General features: G+C 43.5%; 1 protein-coding gene and 1 long non-coding RNA gene across 2 annotated transcripts in view; one reads left to right on the forward strand and one right to left on the reverse strand.

Moving 5' to 3' along the window:
* PDE8B (phosphodiesterase 8B) overlaps window positions 1-22622 on the forward strand; it is a 370628-nt gene extending 348006 nt beyond the window's left edge. The window contains exons 14-24 of the mRNA XM_033179929.1: window positions 360-437; window positions 3009-3085; window positions 4468-4632; window positions 7057-7102; window positions 7477-7612; window positions 8486-8684; window positions 12661-12878; window positions 14204-14324; window positions 16240-16407; window positions 20139-20268; window positions 20832-22622. Of these exons, the coding sequence (XP_033035820.1) occupies window positions 360-437; window positions 3009-3085; window positions 4468-4632; window positions 7057-7102; window positions 7477-7612; window positions 8486-8684; window positions 12661-12878; window positions 14204-14324; window positions 16240-16407; window positions 20139-20268; window positions 20832-20941 (1448 nt within the window). The 3' untranslated portion in view covers window positions 20942-22622. The remainder of the gene's footprint in view (window positions 1-359; window positions 438-3008; window positions 3086-4467; window positions 4633-7056; window positions 7103-7476; window positions 7613-8485; window positions 8685-12660; window positions 12879-14203; window positions 14325-16239; window positions 16408-20138; window positions 20269-20831) is intronic.
* On the reverse strand, window positions 18314-19801 carry LOC117065297. Its single transcript, XR_004429875.1, has 2 exons — window positions 18880-19801; window positions 18314-18808 (listed from the first exon to the last, which is right to left on the reverse strand). It is a non-coding gene; the product is annotated as an uncharacterized LOC117065297 (long non-coding RNA).
* Window positions 22623-25702: the final 3080 nt, after the last annotated feature.

A 25702-nucleotide genomic window follows, 5' to 3' on the forward strand; every position in this document is an offset into this window, starting at 1 on the left:
AGGTGATCTGCCCGCCCGCCTTGGCCTCCCAAAGTGCTGGGATTATAGGCGTGAGCCACCGCACCCAGCCTAATGTTTATTTTCAAAATTACATTCATGGAACTAAATAACCCTTGATACTAAGCTATATTACTATGATGTAACATGGCACCATTTAAAAAAACCATCATTTAACTAATGACTATAATTTTTGTGTCTTTCATGATTTGAAAAGAAAGTGGTTGATTTCTTAAAATTATTTTATAGTGCTTAAAAAGTAACCTTGTTTTCTTTAGAGAATAAAGAAAAAACATGTTTGAATCTCTTCTGTGAATACACAGAAAACTAATCACCTTCCCTTTCTAATCTGAAATCCTTAGAGCCTCATTCATTCAGATATAAGAACAGGAGGAAAGAGTCCATTGACGTGAAATCGATATCATCTCGAGGCAGTGATGGTAAGACATTTTTCAGATTCCTCTGACCTTTTTAAAATGTAGAAAATGATGGAAGAATATGTTAAAAAATGCATCAGTGTATAAACTTCAAAGAGTAAGAGTTCAACAACACCGACTTCTTTTTCAATAAGCTGAAAGGTTTTAGGGTTTTTAATTATTTTAATTATTTTAAAAAATCTTATGCTGTAGTCTTGGCCCTCTCTTTGGAGGGACTCCATGCTTGTTCCTTGATGGCTTGAAGCATGTTGAGCCATAACCACCCAGGCAACTCAGAGTTTTAGTAGCTGAACACGGTCACTCTTGGGTGCTAGAGGCAGAGAGGTAGCCAGTCCTGGCTTCCCAACTGCCGACACAAACCTAGTTTTCAGTGTACCAGCTATATGCACTCAATTCTTAATAAAATGTCACAGAGAAATTGTGAGGCAGAATTTAGCAAAAATGTTTCTGTCCTGCAAAGCAGGATTTAGCAAAACATTTTTTGAGTTCCATCAGCCAGGCCTAAGTAAACTATTGGATTTGCAGGGAGATGGAAAAGTCAAAGACGATTCTGACATTTCATTGCTTGGTGTCTGGGAAATTTTAAGTCATATTTACAGAAATGGGAACGTCTCCAGGTTTTGCTAGGTTGGGGGTTAAAGAGAAGATGATGAATCTTATTTTGATGGAGATGGCTAGGAAGCTAACCTGCAACCCTGGTACTCGGGGCTATAGATGTGGACTCGGCAGTCCTAGTGGTGACAGGTGAAGCCAGGGGCAGAAGAACATCTCTAAGGGGTGTGTGTTCATGTGCATGTAGTGAAAGGACAGAGGGTCTAAGCCTGAGCCTGAAGGCACAGTCTCAGCCAAGGGGTGGGCAGTGGAAATAGGGCCAGTGAAGGGGACAGAAGAGCTGGGGGTGACCATGTGTGTGCAGTGTCACATGAACCAAGAACAAGAGGGGACTGAGAAAGGAAGTGGCCAGCAGTGTTAGATGCTATGGATTTCAGAGCTAGAGAGCAGACAACAGACTAGTACATTTCACTCACTCATTTGGTTTTTATTTGGCAAATGGGAGGACAGGTTCTGGGGTGTGAGGAGGGGATGGTTAGTGCCTGTGATAGAAGAGAGATGAGGCTGGTAACTTAAGAGAGTCAACAGAAAGGACAAGGGAGGGGCCTTCCAGTCCTTCAGTACACAGTGGGAAGACTGAGTATTAAAGTGGCTGACATAGGCCAGGTACAGTGGATCATGCCTGTAATCCCAGCACTTTGTGAGGCTGAGGCAGGCCGATCACCTGAGATTGAGAGTTCGAGGCCAGCCTTATCAACATGGTGAAACCCCATCTCTACTAAAAATACAAAATTAGCTGGGTTTGATGACGCATGTCTGTAATTCCAGCTACTCAGGAGGCTGAGGCACGGGATTTGGTTGAACCCGGGAGGTGGAGGTTGTGGTGAGCTAGATCGTGCCTCCAGCCTGGGCAACAACAGTGAAACTCCATCTCAAACAAACAAACAAAAAAAGTGGCTGACATAGCAAGGACCAAAGATGCTAGAGACAAGGTGATAATTCACAGGGCATGTGAGGGATGGAAACCAATAATATAGAGAGAATATGAATCGAGAGATTTTAGATGGACTGAGCGGATAGATAGAATCTTTTAGACTGAGAGGATAGGGGTTGAGGGAATTTGAACTGGACTCACTGGTTTTGGAGCGGACCTTGAAGGGGACTGTCGTCTCTCCAGTGTGGGCATAGTGGAGGCTGAAGAGCATGCAAGTCTGCAATGGCTGCTACACCAGCAGCAGGGGGACCCCAGAGTGGCTGAGCAGGAGGCAGGCTCTGATGTGGGCTGGGTTCAGTGATCCTATCCATGAAATGGGACTCTACCCCTCCTGCCTGCCTCAGAGAGGGTGGTAGGAAGATCTGATGAGAACAGTGCTTTTCAAGTCAAGCTTGTACCCTTGGCATCTTAAACCAAGTATGAACATTACCTATTCAGAAAAATAAAAGTTTTTTTAAAAAAAGTAAAGTTTCTGTAGATTTGAACTAGAACTTCCATGGGTTTCTGGGAGTTAAGAGCCTGAAGGCATGGGCAGGGGAGTGACTGGCCCTAATTCGGACTGAGAATGGACTCAATCCTCCGCCCTGACCCTAAACATGAACTGTCTCCCCTCCCAAGCTGGCTGCACAGTCATCTGGTTACACGGCCAGCGGCTTAGGACTGAAAGTCATGGAACTGCAAAAGTTGGGTTTGGGTGACCTGGGGGAAAGTGAGCCCTATGGGGGTCATTAGGCTGTTGGAATGAGGCCTTTTTGGTCCCCATCAACCTTCTCTGAAATTCCCCTTCTGGACTTGGGGCTCACCAAGCCCTCCTGCTTCCAAAGTTCCAGGCCAGATCGCCTTTCCAGACTCAAGCAAGTAGAGGTTGGGCTATCAGCCTTGGCAGAAGAGATGGGTGAATTCATGGCTTTTTACATGGGAGGGTAGTCCTGTGGGAAGTGGGCCCTGGTCCATGAAGGGACTCCTTTGCTGCACTTAGCCACACTGAGCCACCGGAACTGGACACAGCTTTCTTGCCTTCTCTCTAGCACCAAGCCTACAGAATCGTCGCTATCCGTCCATGGCGAGGATCCACTCCATGACCATCGAGGCTCCCATCACAAAGGTGAGTGGCGGCTGCTGCCCGCACTCTGCAGTCAGGGGCCTTCACACAGGGCGGTGCTCTGAAAATACATCGCACTGACATCATGGAGCTCAGTCTAGTGGAAGAAGCAAATAAACACGTAACAAAAGTCACAATCAGGGCAGTGAAGGAAAACAACTGGATTCTGTGAGAGAAAATTAGAGTAGGGCCCTTAAGTAGGTTGGATGAGATGGGTGGTCAGGGAAACTCTCAATCATGTTTGAAGCAAGACTTGAAGCATAAAATGTTACTCAGGAGAAGAAGGAAGAGAAGAAGACTCCAGGTAGCAGGAACAGCAAGGGAAAAAGCATTGCGATGGGCAAAGAGGGATTGGAACATTTAAGGAGGTGAAAGAAAGGTAGAGTGGCCGGAGCTTGGTAAGCAGGTGAGAGAGGAGGAAGATGTAGGTTGTACAGGGCTCAGCTCATTCTGGACCACAGGGACATAGTTAGGAGTGTATATCTTAGTTTATGTGCACTGGAAACCACTGAAGAGTTTCAGGTGTGGGGTGGGCGATGTGACCAGAAATCTGTTGAAAAGAACACCCAGCTACTGTGCAGAGAGTGGATTGGAGGTGGCAAGAGAACAGGTCAGTTAAGGGGGCTATTCTAGAAGTAGCTGAGCTAGAATTACAGCAGCGGAGGTGGAGATAAATGATCAATAAATATTTTGGGGTAGACCAGTAGGACTTGGTTGATGAATTATATTGCCAGGGGTGGGAGAGGAATGAGGAAAAGTACATCAGGCGCAGCCTCCCAGGTTTTTGGTGTGAACATGAGGTAGAGAAGTGCTTTCTATTGCAGTGTAGAAACCACAGAAGGTGAACAGCTTCTGTCTTTGATTTTGTGTGTGTGTGTGTTTATGTGCTTTCTGTGGGGAGAGGGGAACAAGACCATAGTTTAGTGTTAGACCTGTGAGAGATTCCAGTAGGTATGTCAGGGAGGGAATTGAACATACAAGCCTGGAGGTCAAAGGAAGTTGAGGGCTGGGAGGTATATTGAAAGTCCCTGGCTGTGGATTATAGGTGTCTAAAGTGATGGAACCAAAGTATCATTTCTGGAAGTGAGAGAGTGAGAGAGAGGCCCAGAACAGATCTCTGAGCAACTCCAACCTGTAGAGGAGGGCCCGGGAGGCGAATCTGCAAGGGAGCCTGAGGAAGCCTAGTCACTGAGGTAGGAGAACATTCACCAGGAGCCCGCGGGGAAAAAAGCGTGCTTCAGGAAGAAGGACAGTGCCGTGAAAGCACTGGTCATTTTGAATAAGAGATGGTTACCCACTGATTTCTTTTGGATTCTGGGCATACATATGACTTTTGGGAAGTAGAACCTATTGTCCTCAGATGTATTCTTTCTTCACTCCCTCAGGTTATAAATATAATCAATGCAGCCCAAGAAAACAGCCCAGTCACAGTAGCGGAAGCCTTGGACAGAGTTCTAGAGATTTTACGGACCACAGAACTGTACTCCCCTCAGCTGGGTACCAAAGATGAAGATCCCCACACCAGTGATCTTGTTGGAGGCCTGATGACTGTAAGTGCTGAGGCAAAACCTGAAAAGCAAGAGAGGTATCCGGGGCCTCTCGAGTGCAGCTGATGTGGAAACTGTTACCTGTGGTTGCAGAAGTACCTGCTGTGTGGACTAACGTTAGCATAACCAGAAGCAACTGCATTGGAATTTATGTATTACATGTGTAGTGGTATTTGAGTGACTGTTGCATTTGTCTTTCCACGAGGCTAACCTACCACAGCCATGGGGACAGTGTTTCAGAATTCCTGTGACTGCAGGGAGTCAGTGGGCAACTGGTGGAAGGCTCAGTGTACAAGATGGGGCTTTGCAGGCTCTTGATTACTCCTGCTTTCCCTTGATCTGGTGTAGTACTGGATTTCATTTCCATGGACCTCAGACTCCTCATGTAATGAAAGGGTTTATAGTTAGACTATAGCATTTAATCTTCACTATAGGATCCTTTATTTAAATAAAAGTTTGTATAGAAGTTCCATTTATAAGGTAAAAGCAGAATGGGGCTGTTCTGGCTCAGGGAGGGGAAGGGAAGAAGGAACCTCTCACTGTCCTATTCCAAAAAGCACAATTTACACCACCAAGAGTAGCTGATTTCTAGGGACTCCTCTTGTTCTGGTGTTTTGCTGTGATCTGTTTGGCTTTCATAATCATCTATCAGCAAGTAAAGGAAAAACATTCAAATTATTTATTTGAGTTCCCCATCAGAAGCTGGAATTCTTTAGAAAAAAGTCCAGAGGTCATGTATGAGTTTGACTTGGAAGGTTTCTGTCCATCCCTGCCACCAAATGCTGAATGTTGACTGACCTTCCCCTCCATTCTCCACCTGCAACTTGAGGGCCGCCTCGTTTCTTTCTTGCCCCTGGGCTGGCCTGTGAACTCCATCTAATGCAGTGCAGAACTTGGCTTCTAGGCAGCACCGGCAAGGGCTCTGCAAGCAGGTGGCCACCACGGAGCTGCGGTGGGAAGGGTCTAGTTCTGGGAGCAAGCCATGTTCCCTCCCTCCCCTGCTGCTGATGCAGGAAAGGCAAGTCCTCATCCTGGGGCCCAGCCGGGAGGGTTCCTGGCTTCACCGAGGAAATATATCAAGGGCAAGCCAGTGGTGTTACACAGCAACTTCTGTTGAAGCAGCAGTTGTACAGCAGCGGCAGAGGGACTGCTCCTTGCACAGCGGGGCTACCCCATGGGCAGTATGCCCCTGGTAGCAGCTCAGAGGCAGTGCTGCACTCATCTTTATATGCACTTTTAATTACATGCAAATGAAGGGGCAGTTTTGGCAGGTATTTCCAGAAGGAGGGTGATAACTTCTGGGTTGTTGCCCTGGAAAGGGGTGGGAATGTCTGGGTGTCTCCATTGCAGCGCTAGTCTGCAGTGGCATGCTGGTGGGCATAGTTTATGGGGAGGTGCTTCCGCCCTGGACCTGTTTTACCTAGTCCTCAATTTGGCCCCGGGTCCAAGTCCCTCCTCCTACATCACTGCCATACCACCCTGGATTTCCTCTCCAGAGGATGCTGTGAGGAACCAGTGCATGATTCCACCTCAATTTTATGTGGTTTTGGGGAAGTGGAACAAGAGAACAGCAAGGAAAACCAAGAATCTCTTGCCATACACACCTTAGAGGCAGGACAGTTGTGGCTGTTGTTACGTCCATGTTTACTCAGCTCTTGGCCTAAAGATCCAAGTTGTAACTTCAGGGGATTCCTTTGTTAATTAATTAATACTACTTTAAACCTTAGCACACATCATCTGGGAATGACAAATAAGCATTTCTAATGACTTTTAAGCAAAGATCTAGATAATTTAGGTACTCAGAGATCGAAGGTGGAGGGAAGGAAACTGAGATTCAGGAACACTTGGGGACTAGTTCTAGAGCCAGGACATGGCCAAGCATTTGAATTTCATCCACTCTCTTAATGCTGCACTCCAAAGACCTCAAGCCCAGAAACTCTTTTTTAAAAGGCAAGCAGCAATGCTCATGTTTTAAAACATAAAATACAGTTGGGGAAAAATTAGTTGGGATGTTAGTCAAAAAATAGCTCAATCTTTTTAAAACTTTATATTCGAAGGTAATCCCCTAAATATGGCTGATGGCTTCAGCTCCTCAAAATGTAAGTCTGAAAACACAAGTAACACGGTCCCTCTGAGGGTGAGGCAGTCCCTTCAAGATCTGAAGCAAGGACTGTCGCAGTCACATCCTGACGCAGTCACATCCACTCTATCCCAGGTCTCCACTTTCTGGGGCTAATAGTTACAGAAGGGAGAGTATCATCTGTCTTATAACTGTTCTGATTTAATTTTGAGCTTTGCTTCAACTTAGACTTCCAGATTGGTTGAGTTATTCAGGATTCAAATCTCTTTCACTAATTAAAAAAGAGAGAGAGAGAGAATGATAATGGATATAAACCATACTTCTAACAGGATCTTCCTTTATTCCAGGATGGCTTGAGAAGGCTGTCAGGAAATGAGTATGTGTTTACTAAGAGTAAGTTTTCATCTATCTACTTGTTACTGTAACCTGTCTCCAGCCTGTGCTGTCCCCGCTGTTGTGATTATTGTTCTGGGAGGTATTACTTCCAGCTAGTCCCATTTGAGTTTAAGCATCAATATGGTCTACATTTAAAACTAGTCTCCTAATTAAAATTACTTCTCTGAGCACAGAGTAAGAATTGCAAATCTCTATACATTTAAACAGGGTTAAAGTGAATTATTTTTCTATTTGAGGTTCTCGAAGTTCAATAACAGAAAAATCAGGTATAAGACCTTTTTTCTAGTAGTAACCATGAAGATGATGACAGACAGCCGGGCGCTCAAGATTCCGCAATTAACCAGCCTCCCCCAACCCATCTGTTTGCTCAGATGTGCACCAGAGCCACAGTCACCTTGCAATGCCAATAACCATCAACGATGTTCCCCCTTGTATCTCTCAATTACTTGATAATGAGGAGAGCTGGGACTTCAACATCTTTGAATTGGAAGCCGTTACGCATAAAAGGTAAGGCAGAGCAGGATTGATGGCCACGCTCAAACTCTCACATTTGGAAACTGTGAGGGAGATATGTTTTTGCCGTGAGAGACCTCATGGGTTCTGGCTCTCATGCCATGTTAGAGTAGTGTTGAATGAGCAGAGAGACCGTAACCCTTCAGTGACCCCCCTTTGTGGAGAATATTAGTAAGATGTGGGATCCGCCTGAGTATCCACAGGTCCCTCTTTTGTGCTAGTGAGCCAAGAGTTCTAAGAATCCTCAGTCTCAAAATTGTTGAAGCTCTACCCTACAGAACGGAATTGAGAGCACTATAGATTTTTTTTTTTTTTTCATGATCCATCCTGTAGGCAGAGGAAAGATTAGATAACTAAAAGTTCTTTTTCTATACTAGGAGAAGGCTGTTTCTTCCCAGGGGTGTTGGTCTGTAGGATATGAATGATTCTCACCTGTAATGTAAATAAGTAACAGGACTCTAAATGATAGGACTTTGGGACCATCCAAGCTGTTCCTTTCGCCCTTAGGCTTAGTCACTTCCTTAGGGAGCAGAAATAAAGTGCAAGGTTAATGTGGAAGTGGAAGTGGAAATGGAGAGGGACTGCCAGGTTCCTTTCTTGCTTGTCAGAGCCACTGAGGGACCTATAGTTTAGAGATCATCCAGAAATAATTTGGATGTACTACAATGAAGCATCTAGTTCCAAAGAGGTGGCTGGTGAGGAGGAGAGATCCTACCTCCTAATTTTTAGAGGAGATGCTTTTAAACCCCTGTGTGTGTGTGAAGCTATCATCAGAAGAAAAATGTTTCCATCCCCCACTATCATCAAAGAAAACAGTTTCTGGGCCAGTGAATACAATGAGCCCGGGTGGGTTTTCCTATTTTTCAGGCCACTGGTTTACCTGGGCTTAAAGGTCTTCTCTCGGTTTGGAGTATGTGAATTTTTAAACTGTTCTGAAACCACTCTTCGGGCCTGGTTCCAAGTGATCGAAGCCAACTACCACTCTTCCAATGCCTACCACAACTCCACCCACGCTGCCGACGTCTTGCACGCCACCGCTTTCTTCCTTGGAAAGGAAAGAGTCAAGGTAGGATTTTGATACCATGACCTTGTTACCTGCCTGGATTGGAGATCCAAGAACTTAATCTTAGTAAATACATTAAGCAAACAGCTATTTTGCAACCAAGTTGACAGCTTTTTTAAAAAAAATTTTTGTTACCAAATTGACCAGTCACTTTGGTGTTGTAAAGACATGGACCTTTCTGCTAGCCCTCCCCTCCTCCAAATAATAATTTGTATCACCACAGAGACTCCTTTATATGCATGGCAGATAATGAACCCATTTTCCAAATGTTAGCTAGGAGCTGTGTTACTGGGTTGCAGGACATAACTTAATTATTACAGCAAATGGTTACTAGATCTATAGGTTAAATTTTAGTATCAGGATTTGGCCACTGGTAGATTACAATCCAGATGTGAATAGCCATTCCGCATTCTACACTGATTTACATACATTTGTGTTTGTGTTTTGTGTAGGTGCGAATGTGCCTATCTGTATATTAATGACTTCTGCATAATTCTGAACGAGTTCCATATCCCCTGGTCTTAGAGTTCAGTACTGTCATGTACCACTGCTGACTTGCAGGGCAGTCCGAGGAACCCCTGCCCTTTACATAAGGGCAGCCCTATTTAAAGCCGGCTAGCAATCCCCATCTCTCCTCCTCCCCAGCTACCATCACTTGCACACCAAAGCTTATAGATTCTTTTAATACAACTAGAACTAAAACTTAAAGTTTAGATACCCCTGGGAGAAGTGCCATATAGGGACTGAAATTCACGTCAATCTGTAAATGCCTGACATTAGATCATTTTCTTAGAACAGGTTGATGAGGGATTAATATCCTAGGTATTTAGGAGCTATAGTGAGACAGGTAGAAGCAGAAATGGCATGAAAACAGGAAGAGGGGTGTGGGTAAGGTTTTCTTCTCAGTTTTGCCAGCAGCATCCTGATATTTATTCAGTTTCATCAGCAAGAAAACAATGTGGCTCAAGAATGATGCTTTTGAAGAATTTTGTCTTCTACTTTTAAAAAACTAATAGTGATATCAACCTATGTTTCTATAACACCTTTCTTTGAGGAGTGAAAACACCCTGGATTCCTACTACAGGTTCATGCTCCTCTTTTTTTGGGGGGCGGGGGAATGAAGTCTTGCACTGTTGCCCAGGCTGGAGTGCAGTGGCGTGATCTCAGCTCACTGCAAACTCCACCTCCCGGGTTCCAGCAGTTCTCCTTCCTCAGCTTCCTGAGTAGCTGGGAGTACAGGCATGCACCACCACGCCCGGCTAATTTTTGTATGTTTAGTAGAGATGGGGTTTCACCATGTTGGTCAGGCTCATCTGGAACTCCTGACCTCAGATAATCCACCAGCCTCAGCCTCCCAAACTGCTGGGATTACAGGTGTGAGCCACTGTTCCCGGCCAGGCTAAAATTCTTAATTCTATGACAAAGCATGCCCAACCCAGCTGTAAAGCTAGCATGCCCAGAGCCAACACTCCCTTCAATTGGTGACAGACCCCATCCTCTCCCCACGTTACCCAATTCCAGGGAACTATTGCAAGTGGAGAGGCCAGGATAGCAAGCATTCCTTTATTAGTACCTGGGCATACATGAATATTTATCCTGAATAAGCAACTATTTGAAAAGCAGATCTAGAATGAAACCCTTCTGGCCAACTTTCCTCAGTGTGATCCAAATCTACTCCTACTGGTTAAGGAAGGAAAAAGCTATGCAGAGGTAACTGCACCTCCACGGGACTGGAATTTCGCCAGTTGCAGGTTTGGTGGGGTTTTCTTCCACGGATAGCTCCTCCCTGACACAGAGCCTTGCTTCTCTCGTCTGCTAGTGAGCTGGCCTGTCTTCCTTCCCTACCTCCCAGCCATTTCTGGTCTGACAAGGCCTTGTTGGTGCCCACCTAAACTGCAGGACCCATTATTGATATCTTTGTAAAAGTCACTGAGGGCATGGTTTAAATCAGTGTTAGCTGGAAGGAAAGGCATGTTTCATCTAGTGCTATTTATGTTTTCTACCCCAGTTACTTGAATCTCTTTCATTGAAGAATTAAAAAATAAACAGGCCTGAGACTCCAAGCAGGACTGAACATACCACAGGGGCACTAGCTGGAGGCCCAGAGTTTGGGCCCTGTGGGTTCTCACTGCTCAGGTACAGTCAGTGAAGGTGGAGCCCAGGTTGGGGCTGTCCTGGGTCCTGAGCTTGGAGATCGCTGAACCTGCCTGCAGGTGACCGTGCCCTCTCTTGACTAGCAGTGAAATGGGCCAAATCATGCTTGCTTGCCCTGGGCACTGCAGAATCAATCTCTGAGAAGAGCTGAAAAGAGTAACTTCTGCTGTCCCTACTCAGGAAGCCTAGTTGTTGATTGGGGTCACCCCAGGGTTGCTTACCAGCTCCATGGGGTCAGCGTCAGGAGTGGAAATGGCTCCCTTCTGGTGGAGACAGAGCTTTCGGGAAAGCCTGCTAAACCAATACAAACATGTGCAGCCCCTTGGCTATCAGGGTGCCGTTGCAGGACAGGGCTGAGCTACAGGTTCACCTTCCTCACCTGAGCAGCAGTTCTTCCTCCTGCAGGCCTAGGAGAGCAAATTTTGGGAATACCAAAAATGATGACCCACCCCACCCCCCGTATCCTAGGAACCACTTTCCCTCTCACTCACTGTCCCTTCAGCCACAATGATGTTGCTTACGTTTCCTGAACAGACCTTTTTTCATTTGACTTCAGGAGCTTCATGCAGGCTGTTCTTTCTGCCTGGAATTCCCCTCTTGTTGCTTGTTGCCTGGACAATTCCTACCTCTCCTTAAGGCTCAGCAGAAAAATCACTTCCTTGGAAGTGACCACCCTCAAGACTCATGTTATCTGATATGTAGCCATCAGTCTCACATGGCTACTAAATAAAATTTAAAATGCAGTTCCTCAGTTGCACTGGCTACCTTTCAAGTGTCCAGTAGCTGCATGTGACTAGGAGTTACTCTATCGGATAGCACGAATAGAACACATTTCTGTCATCGCAAAACATACATTGGACAGTGCTGCCCTAAACTAGACCAGGCCCCATGGTTATACTCCCAAAGCATCTGTACTTGCTTTCTTAGCACATCTCACAGCAAGTTACTTCTGTTTGTGTTTTTAAATGTATTTATCTCTCTCCCTCTACATTACAAACTTCATTGTGCAGGCTGTGCTGCAGCTCTGGCACTATGCAGTGATAATTGGTACCTGGTAGGCACTCAATAAATAATAAATTCCTAGTACAGCATCTCTTATATAACATAGCCCATCTGATAACTCCCTCCTAAAGCTGCAGGCTCAGAAAACACTTGTATCCCCGGATGCTCTGGTTTGTGTTCTTTAATTACATAATGAGAGCTTTCAAAATAGGGTTTCCCTTTTTGCCTTTGCTGCCTGCTAGCCCAGAGCTGAGTTTTGTTCTTAGTTGCAAGAACCCCCTTAGCCTTAATTTTCCTGGCAAAGTTATTCTTCTTTCCCTTGGTCCTCTTTTACTGCTTGGTCCTCTTTTACTTGGTACTCTTTTACTCTTTTACAGCTCTAGTCATTTCACCATTGTATGAATAGTTTTGTTGTATCTGAGCCATTTGCTACACGCACACTCAAAATCTTTTCAGAACTAGGCAAATTGGTAATATTTGTGAACATAGGCCACTTTCTGCTGTGGCAGAAATACCGTACAGTGGGCAATTCAAAAGGCTTGTTTGGCCTCTTCCTGCGGAAGCAACTGATGGCCCCTGGAGAAAGAATTAAGCTGTCTGTTGTAACTGTGGCTCAGGTTTCCCTCCTGATAACAGACAGCACAGTAAAGTGATGCTGCATGTCCGAGGCCGCCTCTCCACATCTAGGAGGTCAGAAGGCTCAGCCGGCTAAAAACGTTCTGAAAATTCCACATCCCCTGACCTGACCCTCTACACAGACAAGGATGGATGTGGGTCTCCAAGATCCAGTGGTAATGCTTAACCTTGCCTCCCCGTATCCCAGGGAAGCCTCGATCAGCTGGATGAGGTGGCAGCCCTCATTGCTGCCACGGTCCATGACGTGGATCACCCAGGAAGGACCAACTCTTTCCTCTGCAATGCAGGCAGTGAGCTTGCTGTGCTCTACAATGACACTGCTGTTCTGGAGAGTCACCACACCGCCCTGGCCTTCCAGCTCACCGTCAAGGACACCAAATGCAACATTTTCAAGAATATTGACAGGTTTGTTGTGCTTGGGCTCCTGTGCTCAAGTTTGTGAAGTTTAAGTGGGAAACTCAGTTTTCCCAAATACTTAGCTTCCTCTTAGGGGAAAGGGAAAATAATAGCTGTCCCACTGTATCAGATGATAAAATAACCTTGCCCTTAACTTAATTTGACTTTTCAGACTGCCTTTATGTTTTGAAATCACATTTGGTCTTCAGTGAGTTCATAAAAATGTTTTATACACTGCGGAACACTACATAAATATTGATTGTATTATTACTAAGTACACCAGATATTTTTACCCTCCTACGAGGACATCCTGTCTTTTGTGCAACTTGAGGAAAATGTATCCACCCCCATCTTTCCCTAGCTCAATTTCCGGCTGCTTAAAATACTCCCTTATGAGTAGGTCCCACAGAGCAGGAGCATGAAGGGTCGGTCGGGTTCCCCCAGCCCTGCATTCTCCGCTGATGACAGTGGGTTAGATGTGAGCAGGTCCTCTTGCCTGCCAGCACCTCGCGGTCAGGCTGTGGGTATTTCCCACACAGCACCAGCCAGGCTGGTGCACAGATGCCTGGGAGGGGGCAGTGTACAGAGAACATGGAGCGGCCTCAGGACTGCTGGTCTACGTGAACCTGTTGGTTTGGTCTCCAGAAAACTGGGAACACATGGAGGTGAGTTATTCCGTCTTTGGCTTCAGTTTCACGAGTATCAAGGATGGGTTTTTAAACTTTTGCAGAAAATTCTTTCCAGTAGCCCATTTTATTCAAGAGCCATTCTGGCTCTTGAAGTTAGAAAACGACGACAGAATTGGATGGTTAATTTAGGGCACGGTTGTTGCTTCCTTATTACAACTTCTGTCCACTGCAATCTAGGGAAGCACTTATTCACAGGAAAATCTTCCACTGCCACCATTGAAGGACGCCGTGGTCATTCTGCAATGGCAATCACTGTGTTTGCACAGAGTGCAGCGCCAGCTTATGTGGCCGCTGTATCAGCCTGCCATTTCCTGCCACCTTACTGTTTTTGATGTTCTCAAGGGAAGGGAGAAGGGAATCACCCTGTCAGATAAATGTCCACCATGTGACAGGTACCTTCTCTCTTTTTAAAAATACTCATAAATCACATAAGCGTCAGCTATCATTGGGGAAAATGGAATAGCATCTGCAGGTCTTGGTTATTGGGAGGACGAGCAGGTCAACTCTTCTTGCGATCTGCACACATTTCTTAACTCTGTGCCACAGCTTCCTCCTAGGTTGTGAGGAGTGTAGTAAAATGGTGGCAGAATAGTTATAATTTGAGACACACTGTGAAAAAGCCCCTTTGTCTTCTGGTTATTTTAGGAACCATTATCGAACGCTGCGCCAGGCTATTATTGACATGGTTTTGGCAACAGAGATGACAAAACACTTTGAACATGTGAATAAGTTTGTGAACAGCATCAACAAGCCAATGGCAGCTGAGGTGAGTGCTGCTTTCCATGCCGTAAGGCACATCCAAGTACATTCCCATGAGAGCCTGCTCTGGCCCCAAAGCATTTTCTTTCCCACTCAAATGCAAGGTGGTTATTTGCTTGGAGCTGGTAAAGGGCTGAAAGGACTAGCCACTTGTTTTCCTTGGGGCTGAGAATCAACTGTGTCCACAGCAACTCTGAGCTCCTTGAAAGAAAGTCCCTGAGAAAAAGCCAGTACTGACCAAAAAAGCTAGGCCCAAAGAATATGGAAGGAGCTGCAGACGAGCAGAGACTGGCATAAATGGTGGTATTTTAGAGAATCCAAAGCCTTTACTTCTCTGTTCACTGAGCTCTTGGAAAACCTCAAAGTTGGAGGGTGTTTTAAAGAACACAGAATGTTGCTGATTCACATTAAAAGCATACCAGTACCTGAAGACTGTCATAAAACTGGGAGTGACTGGAAAGCAGAAGCATTCGTTGTTTTCCTTTTTTAAAACTTACTCATGTACCTAGGACCTGCCTTAAGGTCCTTACCAATTTGGGTTTTAGGAACATGAAACAGAAGGTTCACACCTAATAAGATCCACTGTACTCTGAAGCCATGAAGCTGTTCATAACTCCATAAAGCTAGAAAAGCTTTCCGCTCATTCCTGTTGAGCAGCAGAGGTTGGCAAAGTGGATGGATGTGAATAATCATCGTAACTTGATCAGTAAGGAGACTATCTGTGTAGGACCCATCCCATGACCAGTGTGGATGGAGGGACAGTGTCTACCTCACCTATTAAGCCCCTTCCCCAGGATTCCACAGCACAACACTAGAGCCCTCTCCTTCCACAGAGGACTTATGGGAGCAAGGATCTGGGGATATAGAGAAGAAAAAAGTATACAGATTCATAGAACTTCAGAACTGGGAAGGTCATCCACCCATGTAAGCCCCCAACTCTGCACTGAAACTTACTATTAACTGCAGTATTTATAGTAAACAGTATTACTTTGATAAGTAATCAAAAACCTCCAGAACATATGCTGCACATTGATAGTCTAATAGGTCCAGTCTAAAACCCCCCAAATGTCATGCAGCCTTTTGGCTTGGCAGAGCGCTGGAGACCTGTTTTCACACAATCAATTGATGGTGCCTTTAAAAGTGGAGAATAACAATCTTTCAGGTTCTATGTAAATGGCCTGTGACTGCATCTGTGTGCACCAACTCGTGTCCTGGCCACATGGCTGAGGACACTGAGATCACCACTAGGTGTGGACCAGTCTTTCTAAACATGGCTGAACACACCTGCTCCTGAACACTTTCTACTCCAAGAACCCCACACCTACCTTGCTCACTTACCAGCCAGTCAGAAGAACAGCCAAGAAAACATGAGTGGACATATGCCTTAGGAGAACCAAAGTGCGAGGGAGTGGGTGAGTTGGGGGTGGGACAGGTCCTAGGAGGGAGGGAGCTGGTAGGCATAAGTAGTAGAAATCAAGAAATAATTGAAGGTTACATGCATGTGCCATTGCCCTATTTTAAATGGATTAAAGTAGCTAAAAGCTCTGCTTTTACACTTTTTTTTTTTTTTAAACTGGGAGAAATTCCCTCTAAGATTACATATCAAATTGCTCAAAATAAAAACAAAACTGCTGTAACAGTTACCTCTAGGGGAGAAAATGGATTTGAGGGGTAGACAGGTGGTGATAGGGACCTTCAGCTTTCAAACTCTGTATTGTCTTTTAAGATTGTCTCAGCATATTCTTTTTTTTTTTTAAAGAATGTATTGGTATATTATATATGGAATTTTTTAAAAAGCTGCCTTCGCTGAGTCCCAGTCCCACCTGTGTGCTCGGTGATTACCATCGAATGCCAGGCAAGTCAGCCCTCGTGGGCTTCACCATCATCTTGAACCAACCCTGATCCGACCATCTGTTTTCCAGATTGAGGGCAGCGACTGTGAATGCAACCCTGCTGGGAAGAACTTCCCTGAAAACCAAATCCTGATCAAACGCATGATGATTAAGTGTGCTGACGTGGCCAACCCATGCCGCCCCTTGGACCTGTGCATTGAATGGGCTGGGAGGATCTCTGAGGAGTATTTTGCACAGGTGCGCCATCTTTCCAGGGAAGCTCCACTTCCTGTCTGGGAATGGGCCCCAGGTCATGGAAATCCTGGGGGATTCTCCGGTTAACTTTTTACCAATTAGTTAACCACTCCTCCCTAGAAGAAAGCAGCTTACTGCCTCCTGGGGTAGACTTCTGGTTCCCTCAGGAACTGACTGATGGGCTGATCACTAACCAGTCTCTCTAGAAGGAGGATAAACTGAGCCTTTGGAAGTAACTTTTCATCTTCAAATTGTTCGATCCAGAACTTGTACAAAAACTGAGAAATCTTCCATTCATTCATTAGGTTATTCCTGGGTGTCTCCATGGTGGGTTATGGGAACACAAGCATTAGTGAAGACATCGCGGCCACGGGAAGTTCACAGTCCAGTGGGGGAAGAGATGCAGATAGGTCCACATGTTGGTAAAAAATGAAGTGTATCTCAAGGAAGTTTATGTTAAGTGCGACAGGAGTTCAGAGACTTTTCTTCCTAGATAAAAGGGGGGGCTACAGAAATGTGGGAATAGGAAAACACTCTGGAAGAACAAAGCATTCTGAGCAAAATTAACAAGGGGAGGGAAAACAGAACTGTTATATAAAGAGGAACAATATGTAGTTCACTTTAACTGTGGCAGTGTAAAGAGGAGTTAAAGGAGAGAAATCTAGAAAACAGTAGACTGTAAAGGGACATGTGAAACAGCTCTACTTCCAGAGAAAAGACTCTTAAGCACTGATGGGTGTGTGGGTGACAAACAAGTTGCCACAAGTAGTGAATTTTGTGGGGTCTGCATGGCTGAAACGTACCATGGTGGTAGTATAAATAAGGGCAAGATAAAGAATAGATGATACCTAGGAAGACTGTGAAGGGGAGTGGCCAACAGTGGACCCAGTATGTTTAAGATTTGGGGGTACATGTGCAGGTTTGTTAAAAGGGTATAATGCTGATGCTGAGGTTTGAGCATCTAATGATCCATGGCTCGAGTAGTAAACATAGTACCCAATAAGTAGTTCTTCAACCCTTGCCCCCTTCCCTCCCTCCTTTTGAAGTCTCCAGTGTTTACTGTTCCAGTTTCTGCCACTGTGTGTACCCAATGTTTAGTTCCCACTTCTAAGAAAGAACATGTGGTATCTGGTTTTGTTTCTATATCACTTCACTTTAGGAAAATGGCCTCCAGCTCTAGCCATGTTGCTGCAAATGACATGATTTCATTCTTTTTTTATGGCTGCATAGTATTCCATGGTATATACGCACCACATTTTCTTCATCCAGTCCACCAATGATGGGCACCTGGGTTGATTCCATGTCTTTGCTACCATGAATTGTGCTGTCATAAACATGCAAGTACAGGTGTTTCTTCAGCAGAAAGATTTATTTTCCTTTGGGTATATACCCAGTAATGGGACTGCTGGGTTGAATAGCAATTTCTATTTTTAGTTCTTTGAGAAATCTCCGAGCTGCTTTTCACAGGGGCTACCTGATATAATTTATTTCTCACCAACAGTGTATAAGCATTCTTTTCTCCACAACCTTGCCAACATCTGTGATTTTCTGGCTTTTTCATAATAGCCATTCTGACTAGTTTGAGATGGTATCTCATTGTGATTTTGATTTGCATGTCTGATTAGTGATGCTGAATTTTTTTTTTTTTTTTTTGGAGACAGTCTTGCTCCGTTGCCCAGGCTGGAGTGCAGTGGCATGATCTCGGCTCACTGTAACCCTCACCTCCCAGGTTCAAGCAATTCTTCTGCCTCAGCCTCCCAAGTAGCTGGGACTACAGATGCACGCTGCCATGCCCAGCTAATGTTTTGTATTTTAGTAGAGATGGTTTCACTGTGTTCCCCAGGCTGGTCTCGAATTCCTGAGCTCAGGCAATCCGCCTGCCTCGGCCTCCCAAAGTGCTAGGATTACAGGCGTGAGCCACCGCGCCCAGCCTGGACATTTTTTTTTTTTAATGTCTGTTGGCTGCTTGTATGTCATCCGTCTTTAGAGAAGTGTCTGTTCATGAAATCCAGTAAGTAAACTGCAGCTTTCTGGGAAGAGAGCCCTTGAATTGAAGAAAAGTAGGACAGGTAGTTCTGAGCTTTCCAGAGAGAACAGGAAGGGGGTGGGGATCAAATGACTCCTTGAACACCAGTGGGTATTTTCAGGCTGCTTGATCGACTGACCTGAAATGAGCAAGCCAAGCCAAAAGCTGCTCATCAATGGGCTTCCCTGGACCCACAGAGCGAGGACCTGAAGTACTACTCCTAGTTATTCTCAGTGTGAATGGAGAATGAGAAAAAATGTGCTTTTAAGTTTTTTGATATAAGCTTCCTATTTAGGTGTCCTTTTCCCAAAAAGGAATGTACTAATGTTCATAAGCCAGGGTGACCTAAAAATGAAAGTTACAAATGAAGCCTTTGAGCTGGCCTCTGGCTCAATACACCACCAGGAAATGTGGATCTTAATATCCAGCTCTATGAATGATGGCCTTACTTTAATGTGCATAATACTCAGATTTCCACACACCTCAAAAGCTGCATAGCTAATACCCAAATCTGAACAATCATAGTTTGATAGTCATTCTTTCGAGTGAAAATAATGCTCCATGGATAAAAGCAGCTGGTTCATCTCAATTCAAGTACATAAGTGCTTTTCCACAAGATGACCAGCAGATTTTGGTATGCAGTGCAAGTGCATGTGTACTCCCATTTCATCACAGAATATTACAGAGACATGTACTTCAAAGGTCAAGATTCAATACAATAACTCTTATGGCTTCAAAGAGGTAATTCTTAAGTGAAACTGTTTTTTGTTTGTTTGTTTGTTTTTTGAGACAAGATCTCACTCTGTCACCCATGCTGGAGTACAGTGGCACGGTCCTGGCTCACTGCAGCCTCAAACTCCAGGCCTCAAGCAATCCTCCTGCCTTGACCTCTGATATTACTGGGATTACAGGCATAAGCCAGTGGGCCCGGCCTGAAACTTTTTAAAGTGCAAACATGTGGCAGCGAATAATATGACTATGGCTATTAATACAGTTTGGTGCTAGTTCATTGAGTCATGCTAAGGTGTTAGCAGTTTTACCCACTGTTGCTTCTTCTCAGTGTAAACGTCAGTAGTTTTGGTATGAGAATTTGTGTTTGTACGACATTGAAAATAGCTTTGACTTTGCAATAATAAACGATCACAGCAAAGAGGGTAAGTACCCTGAGATCAAAATGTCAGGAGGTGCTATGGTACCACATAGAAAGTAAGAGGCTTGGGGCTCGTGCCTATAATCCCAGCACTTTGGGAGGCCAAGGCAGGCAGATCACCTGAGGTCAGGAGTTCAAGACAGTGAACTGGCCAACATGGTGAAACCCCGTCTCTACTAAAAATTAGCTGGGCATGGTAACAGGTGCCTGTAATCCCAGCTACTCAGGAGGCTGAGGCAGAAGAATCACTTGAACCTGGGAGGTAGAGGTTGCAGTGAACCGAGACTGCACCACTGCACTCCAGCTTGGGCGACAGAATGAGATTCTGTCTCAAAAACAAAAGAAAAAAAGTAAGAGGCTTGAGAGTGTGAAGGCCTGAGTGTAGTCACTGTAGCTCAGCTGACTCACGTAAGTCTGAGGACCTTGCTGAGCCTATTTCTTCATTGAGAAAACTGGATAATAACCCATTTTCACAGAGTTGTTCTGAAAAACAGGATATTACTGTAAAAGTGTCTCACATATCCTCCAGCCCTATGTGATGGTGTTTTTTTCTTACAGACCGATGAAGAGAAGAGACAGGGGCTACCTGTGGTGATGCCAGTGTTTGACCGGAATACCTGTAGCATCCCCAAGTCTCAGATCTCTTTCATTGACTACTTCATAACAGACATGTTTGATGCTTGGGATGGTAAGACTGTTTTGTCACCCACAAAGAACATTTTGTTATACTTTATTATCTTTAGTGACATAGGGTGACCCTAAAGGTAAACAAAATATATTTTTTAAAATGTGGCTGTCAGCTTTTTGTGGCCCAGTTGGGTGGGTATATTCTTTGCATCCCCAGCAGCTGGCACAGAACCTTGTGTGCAGAAGACTCGATGGATTTTTGATAACTGGATAAACGAGTCTTTGCCTCTTCAAAGGACACGTTGCAGAAGCTACTGCAGTTTTATTCTATCATTGGAGGAAACTCTAGAAAGAATGCAAAATGTATTTAGTTTACTCTGAATCATAGGTTCTTCTGATAATGTCACTGATAAGCAGCTTTTCAAAAAGGACCTGTTTGTATTTCAGAAACTAGTGTTTAATGACTTGTCCTCATGCTGTGTGTTCACTTAACAGCCTCAGGCCTCACCCAGGGTATGCCTCCTCTAATTCTGATCCCAAACTTGTCCCAGACAGCCCCAGGCTTATAAACGCTCCTGGGGTCTAACTTCACAGGTTTCTTTTGATTCTTTTCTGTCCCTGCAGCCTTTGCACATCTGCCAGGCCTGATGCAACATTTGGCTGACAACTACAAACACTGGAAGACACTAGATGACCTAAAGTGCAAAAGTCTGAGGCTTCCATCTGACAGCTAAAGCCAAGCCACAGAAGGGGGCCTCTTGACCTACAAAGGACACTGTGAATCGCAGTAGCGTAAACAAGAGGCCTTCCTTTCTAATGATAATGACAGGTATTGGTGAAGGAGCTAATGTTTAATATTTGACCTTGAATCATTCAAATCCCCAAATTTCATTTTTAGAAAGTCATGTTCCATGAAGAAAAATGTACGTTCTTTTGAATACTTAATGACAGAACAAATACTTGGCAAACTCCTTTGCTCTGCTATCATCCGGTGTAACCTTGTCAATCCATGGAGCTGATTCACTGTAACTAGCAGGCCACAGGAAGCAAAGCCTTGGTGCCTGTGAGCTCCGTCTCCCAGGATGGTGACTAAGTAGCTTAGCTAGTGTTCAGCTCATCCTTTACCATAAAAATCATCATTGCTGTTTAGCTCGACTATTTTCCTCAAGAGCATCGATCTGAAGGATTCATAAGAAGCTTATCTGAACAGATATATCTAAGGAAAAAAAACTACATAAAATAAGTGAAATAACTTGGACCAAATTACCGATAAACTAGTTAGCTTCACAGCCTCTGTGGCTACATGGTTCTTTTGGCCGATGGTGTGACACCTAAGTTAGAACACAGCCTTGGCTGGTGGGTGCCCTCTCTAGACTGGTATCAGCAGCCTGTGTTGTACCCCCTTTCCTGTAAAAGCGGGTAACAGCCATCCACGATGAGGGAAAAAGTGGCATTTCATTTTTGGGGAATCCATGAGCTTCCCTTATTTCTGGCTCACAGAGGCAGCCACGAGGCACTATAACAAGTATTATATAAAAGCCATTAAATCTGAATGCCCTTGGACAAGCTTTTCTTAAAACAAAAAAAAAGTTTATATACATGTTTAAAATTTTTATTAAAATCCAAATTTTCTGGGTGTAAGCTCATGGAGTACGTTGTGCCATGCACCACCTATACGTGACACTTCGGGAGGGGATAGGGAGGGAAGTTTCAAGGTTCAGATATTTTTAACCAATCTATATTTGAAATCATGCCATTAGCTTTAACAATGTTAAAATTGTGCGGTGTAAATATATCAGAAAATAAGCATATGGGGAGGCAGTAAATACTATTTTAAGCTATTAATTGTATGCTAAAAGCTTCTAAAGCACAAGTGCATATTTTTATACTGCTCTTTTCACAACTCTGTGATCTACATAAAGTCAGACTTGAGATTTTCTTTTCTCTTTTACCAGCCGATCCTTCCTATGTATTATATTAGACCCCGTAAACAAACTAACTTCGTTTTTCTTTCTCTGTACTTCATGCTGCATTTTTAAAAGGTATAAACAGAGACTGAATCAGTAATTACTTTTTTCCAATACAAATTGGAATGCAGAATACTTGGAACTTGTACATGGGGAAAAAACGACTTATCACTACATAATGTGCCAATGTTTTTTTCTATGTTTTGTACCAAAAATGGAAAAATATGACAATTCCATGCAAAGAAATGTATCTAAATTATTTTTGTTAGATGATAAGAGAACTTGCTTGGTCAGGACAGCAGCCAGCTTTGTATTGTAATGCTATATTATGTAAATGTGATGAAAATGTTTTTGTGAAGTACTTGTAACTAAATTCCTACAGCCATTTTTCATTCCCAACAGCTGTTTTTATTTTACCTCTTTGGCCTAAATTTTTCATAATTTCAAATTTGGGGTTTAGTGTCCTTTATTTCATGAGTCACACACTTTGTTTTCAGAGCACATTAAAATCAAGATGCCAGAATCCCATATTAAGGACCTAGCTAACTTGCCTAGGCTTCAGAAGCTTGCTTGAGGCAAGGAACAGTCCTTTTCTGATCATCTCACTTTCAGTTCTATTTGGTAAGTAACATTTATCAGGTGTCTGACATCTTCTACATGAAATATTTACAGCTTACTCAGTGTCATGTCAAATTTCATGTTAACTTCAAACTTTTTATTAGTAATGTGCAAATGTTTAAAAATGCTTTAAGACAGCTAGGTACTAAAGCTTCAACAATTTCTGCTCTTTACCAGTGTAATCTACATTATAATCTTCTGAGCTGCGAAGTAGTCTATTCTTCCATATAGTCAACTTGTTAGAAATACAGGCTTTCAGATGGTGTTTGTATCAGATAGTGTATATTATATAAACCACTATAACTGCCTCTTACATGGAGTTGTTTACTTAAACGGCATGTGTTGAGGGGACTGTATTAGGAAAATGCAACACGCTTTAATAATTTCCGTTGACTACTAAAGAGAAGGAGGAAGCTAGTTATAAAACATTGCTGGACCAGAATGACCCTATAATTTCCTAAGATCATTCTTTATTTCTAATTTAAGATTTTAAAATTTACTTGCCCTCTAAGTCAGGACTGGTTAGCATTCTGGGGCAAAAAAAACAAGCTTATCAGTTCACACAGAACCTACTCAGCTGTAGAGAGAGAAACAGAAGGGATGATCCTGTGCCCTTGTGCTCTGTGAATATAGCCAGAGACTGAGGTAATAAATATATTTAAATAAAAATGACAAGGCATTTGTACACATTGTAACAGTATGTAGTGTTACTTCTGCTGTTGCAAGTATCTTAAGTGTTGAAAGCTAAACTCAGGAAATGGAGAAAATGTACATAATATACATTGACCCATTATTCTAAATCGAAAGTCCAACTTTTAGGAGCAGTCTACCTGCAACTACTGAACACCATCAGGTTTGAGACCCTACCAGAATCTCCCATCATACTGTTATCCCCCATCTTTCTGACTAGGGCATGCATGAAAACAAAAGCAATCTAGTCCCTAGGGTTGGAGACTGCCCTCTAGACAGTTTTTCATGGCAGAAAATTAGAATACAAGTATACCTCATTTTATTGCATTCTGTTTCATTGTGCTTCAAAGATACTGTTACTTCTACAAATTCAGGGCTTGTGGCCACCCTGCATTGAGTAAGTCTATTGGGGCATTTTCACAACACGGGCTCGCTTTGTGTAAGTGTCACATTTTGGCAATTTTTACAGTGTATCAAATGTTTTTATTCTTGTATCTGTCATGGTGATCAGTGATCTCTGTTACTACTGTAATTGTTTTAGGGTACTGCAAACCATGCCCATATAAGACAGTGAACTTAATTGATAAATCTTGTGTATATTCTAACTGTTCCACCAACAAGCGGTTTCCAATCTCTCCCTCTTCTTGGACCTCCCTATTCCCTGAGATACAACAGTATTGAAATTAAGCCAATTAATAACAGTAGCCTCTAAATGTGCAAGTAAGAGTCATGCCTCTCACGTTAAATCAAAAGCTACAGAAAATTAAGCTTAGTTGAAGAAGGCATGCTGAAAGCTCAGGCAGGTCGAAAAGCCATGCCTCTTACACCAATTAGCCAAGTTATGCAAAGGAAGAGTTCTTGAAAGTGTTACTCCAGTGAACATGCAAACAAGAAAGTGAAACAGCCTTATTACTGAGATGGAGAAAGTCTGAGTGGTCTATATACAAGACTAAACCAGCCACAACATTCTCTTAAGCCAAAGCCTAATTCTTCAATTCTTTGAAGACTGAGAGGTGAGGAAGCTACAGAAGAAAAGCTGGAAGCAAGCAGAGGTTGGTTCATGAACCTATCTCCATTAATGTCAAAGTGCGAGGGGAAACAGGCAGTTATCCAGATGACCTAGCTAAGATCACTGAAGGTGACTACACTGAACAACTGAGTTTGTGAAGATGAAATGGCCTTCTATTAGAAGATGAGGTCATCTAGGACTTGCGTAGCTAGGGAGAAGTTCAATGCCTGCGAATGCAGCTGGTGCCTTTAAGCTGAAGTCAAGAGTTTACCAGTCCAAAAATCTTAAGGTCCTTAAGAGTTATGTTAAATCTACTCTGCCCATGCTCTAGAAGTGGAGTAACAAAGCCTGGATGACAGCACATCTGTTTATAGCATGGTTTACTGAATATTTAAACTTATGGTTGAGACCTCAAATTTCTTTCCAAATATTACTGCTCATTGACAATGTACCTGGTGACCTAAGAGTTCTGATGGAGATGTACAAGGAGGTTCATGTTGTCTGCATGCCTGCTACCACAACATCTATGCTGCAGTCCATGGGTCAAGGAGTCACTTTAAGTCTTATTTAAGAAATACATTTCATAAAGCCGTAGCTGCCCTAACTAGTGATTCCTCTGATGGGTCTGGCCAAAGTCAACTGAAAACCACCTGGGAAGCATTTATCATTCTAGATGCCGCTAAGAACATTCTGATTCATGGGAGGTGGTCAAAATTTCAACATTAAAAGGAGTCTGGAAGAAGTGGAGCCTGAAGGTAATAGATGAGAAGTTGCTTAAGAATGTGTATAGAAAGTAGTTTCTGGAGACAGTCATTTCCACAGTGAAGGTGCTGTTAAACACCGTTGAAATGACAACAAAGGATTTAGAATATTCTATAAACTTAGTTGATAAAGGAGCATCAGGGTTTGAGATGAGAGACTCTAAATTTTGAAAGAAGTTCTATTGTGGGTAAAATGCTATTAGAAAGTATTACATGTTACAGAGGTACCTTTGTGAAAGGAAGTCAATTGATTTGGAAAACTTCATTGCTGTCTTATTTTAAGGAACTGCCACAGCCACCCCAACCTTCAGCAACCACCTTAGTCAAGACCCTCCATCAGCAAAAAGATTATGACTCATTGAAGGCTCAGATGACTGTTAGCATTTTTTAGCAATAAAGTTTTCTTAAGGTATGTACATTTTTTAGAAATTTAAGACTGTAGTATAAATA

Source organism: Trachypithecus francoisi, unplaced genomic scaffold, assembly GCF_009764315.1.
Source record: "Trachypithecus francoisi isolate TF-2019V2 unplaced genomic scaffold, Tfra_2.0 Lachesis_group2, whole genome shotgun sequence".
Classification (NCBI taxonomy): Eukaryota; Metazoa; Chordata; class Mammalia; order Primates; family Cercopithecidae; genus Trachypithecus; species Trachypithecus francoisi.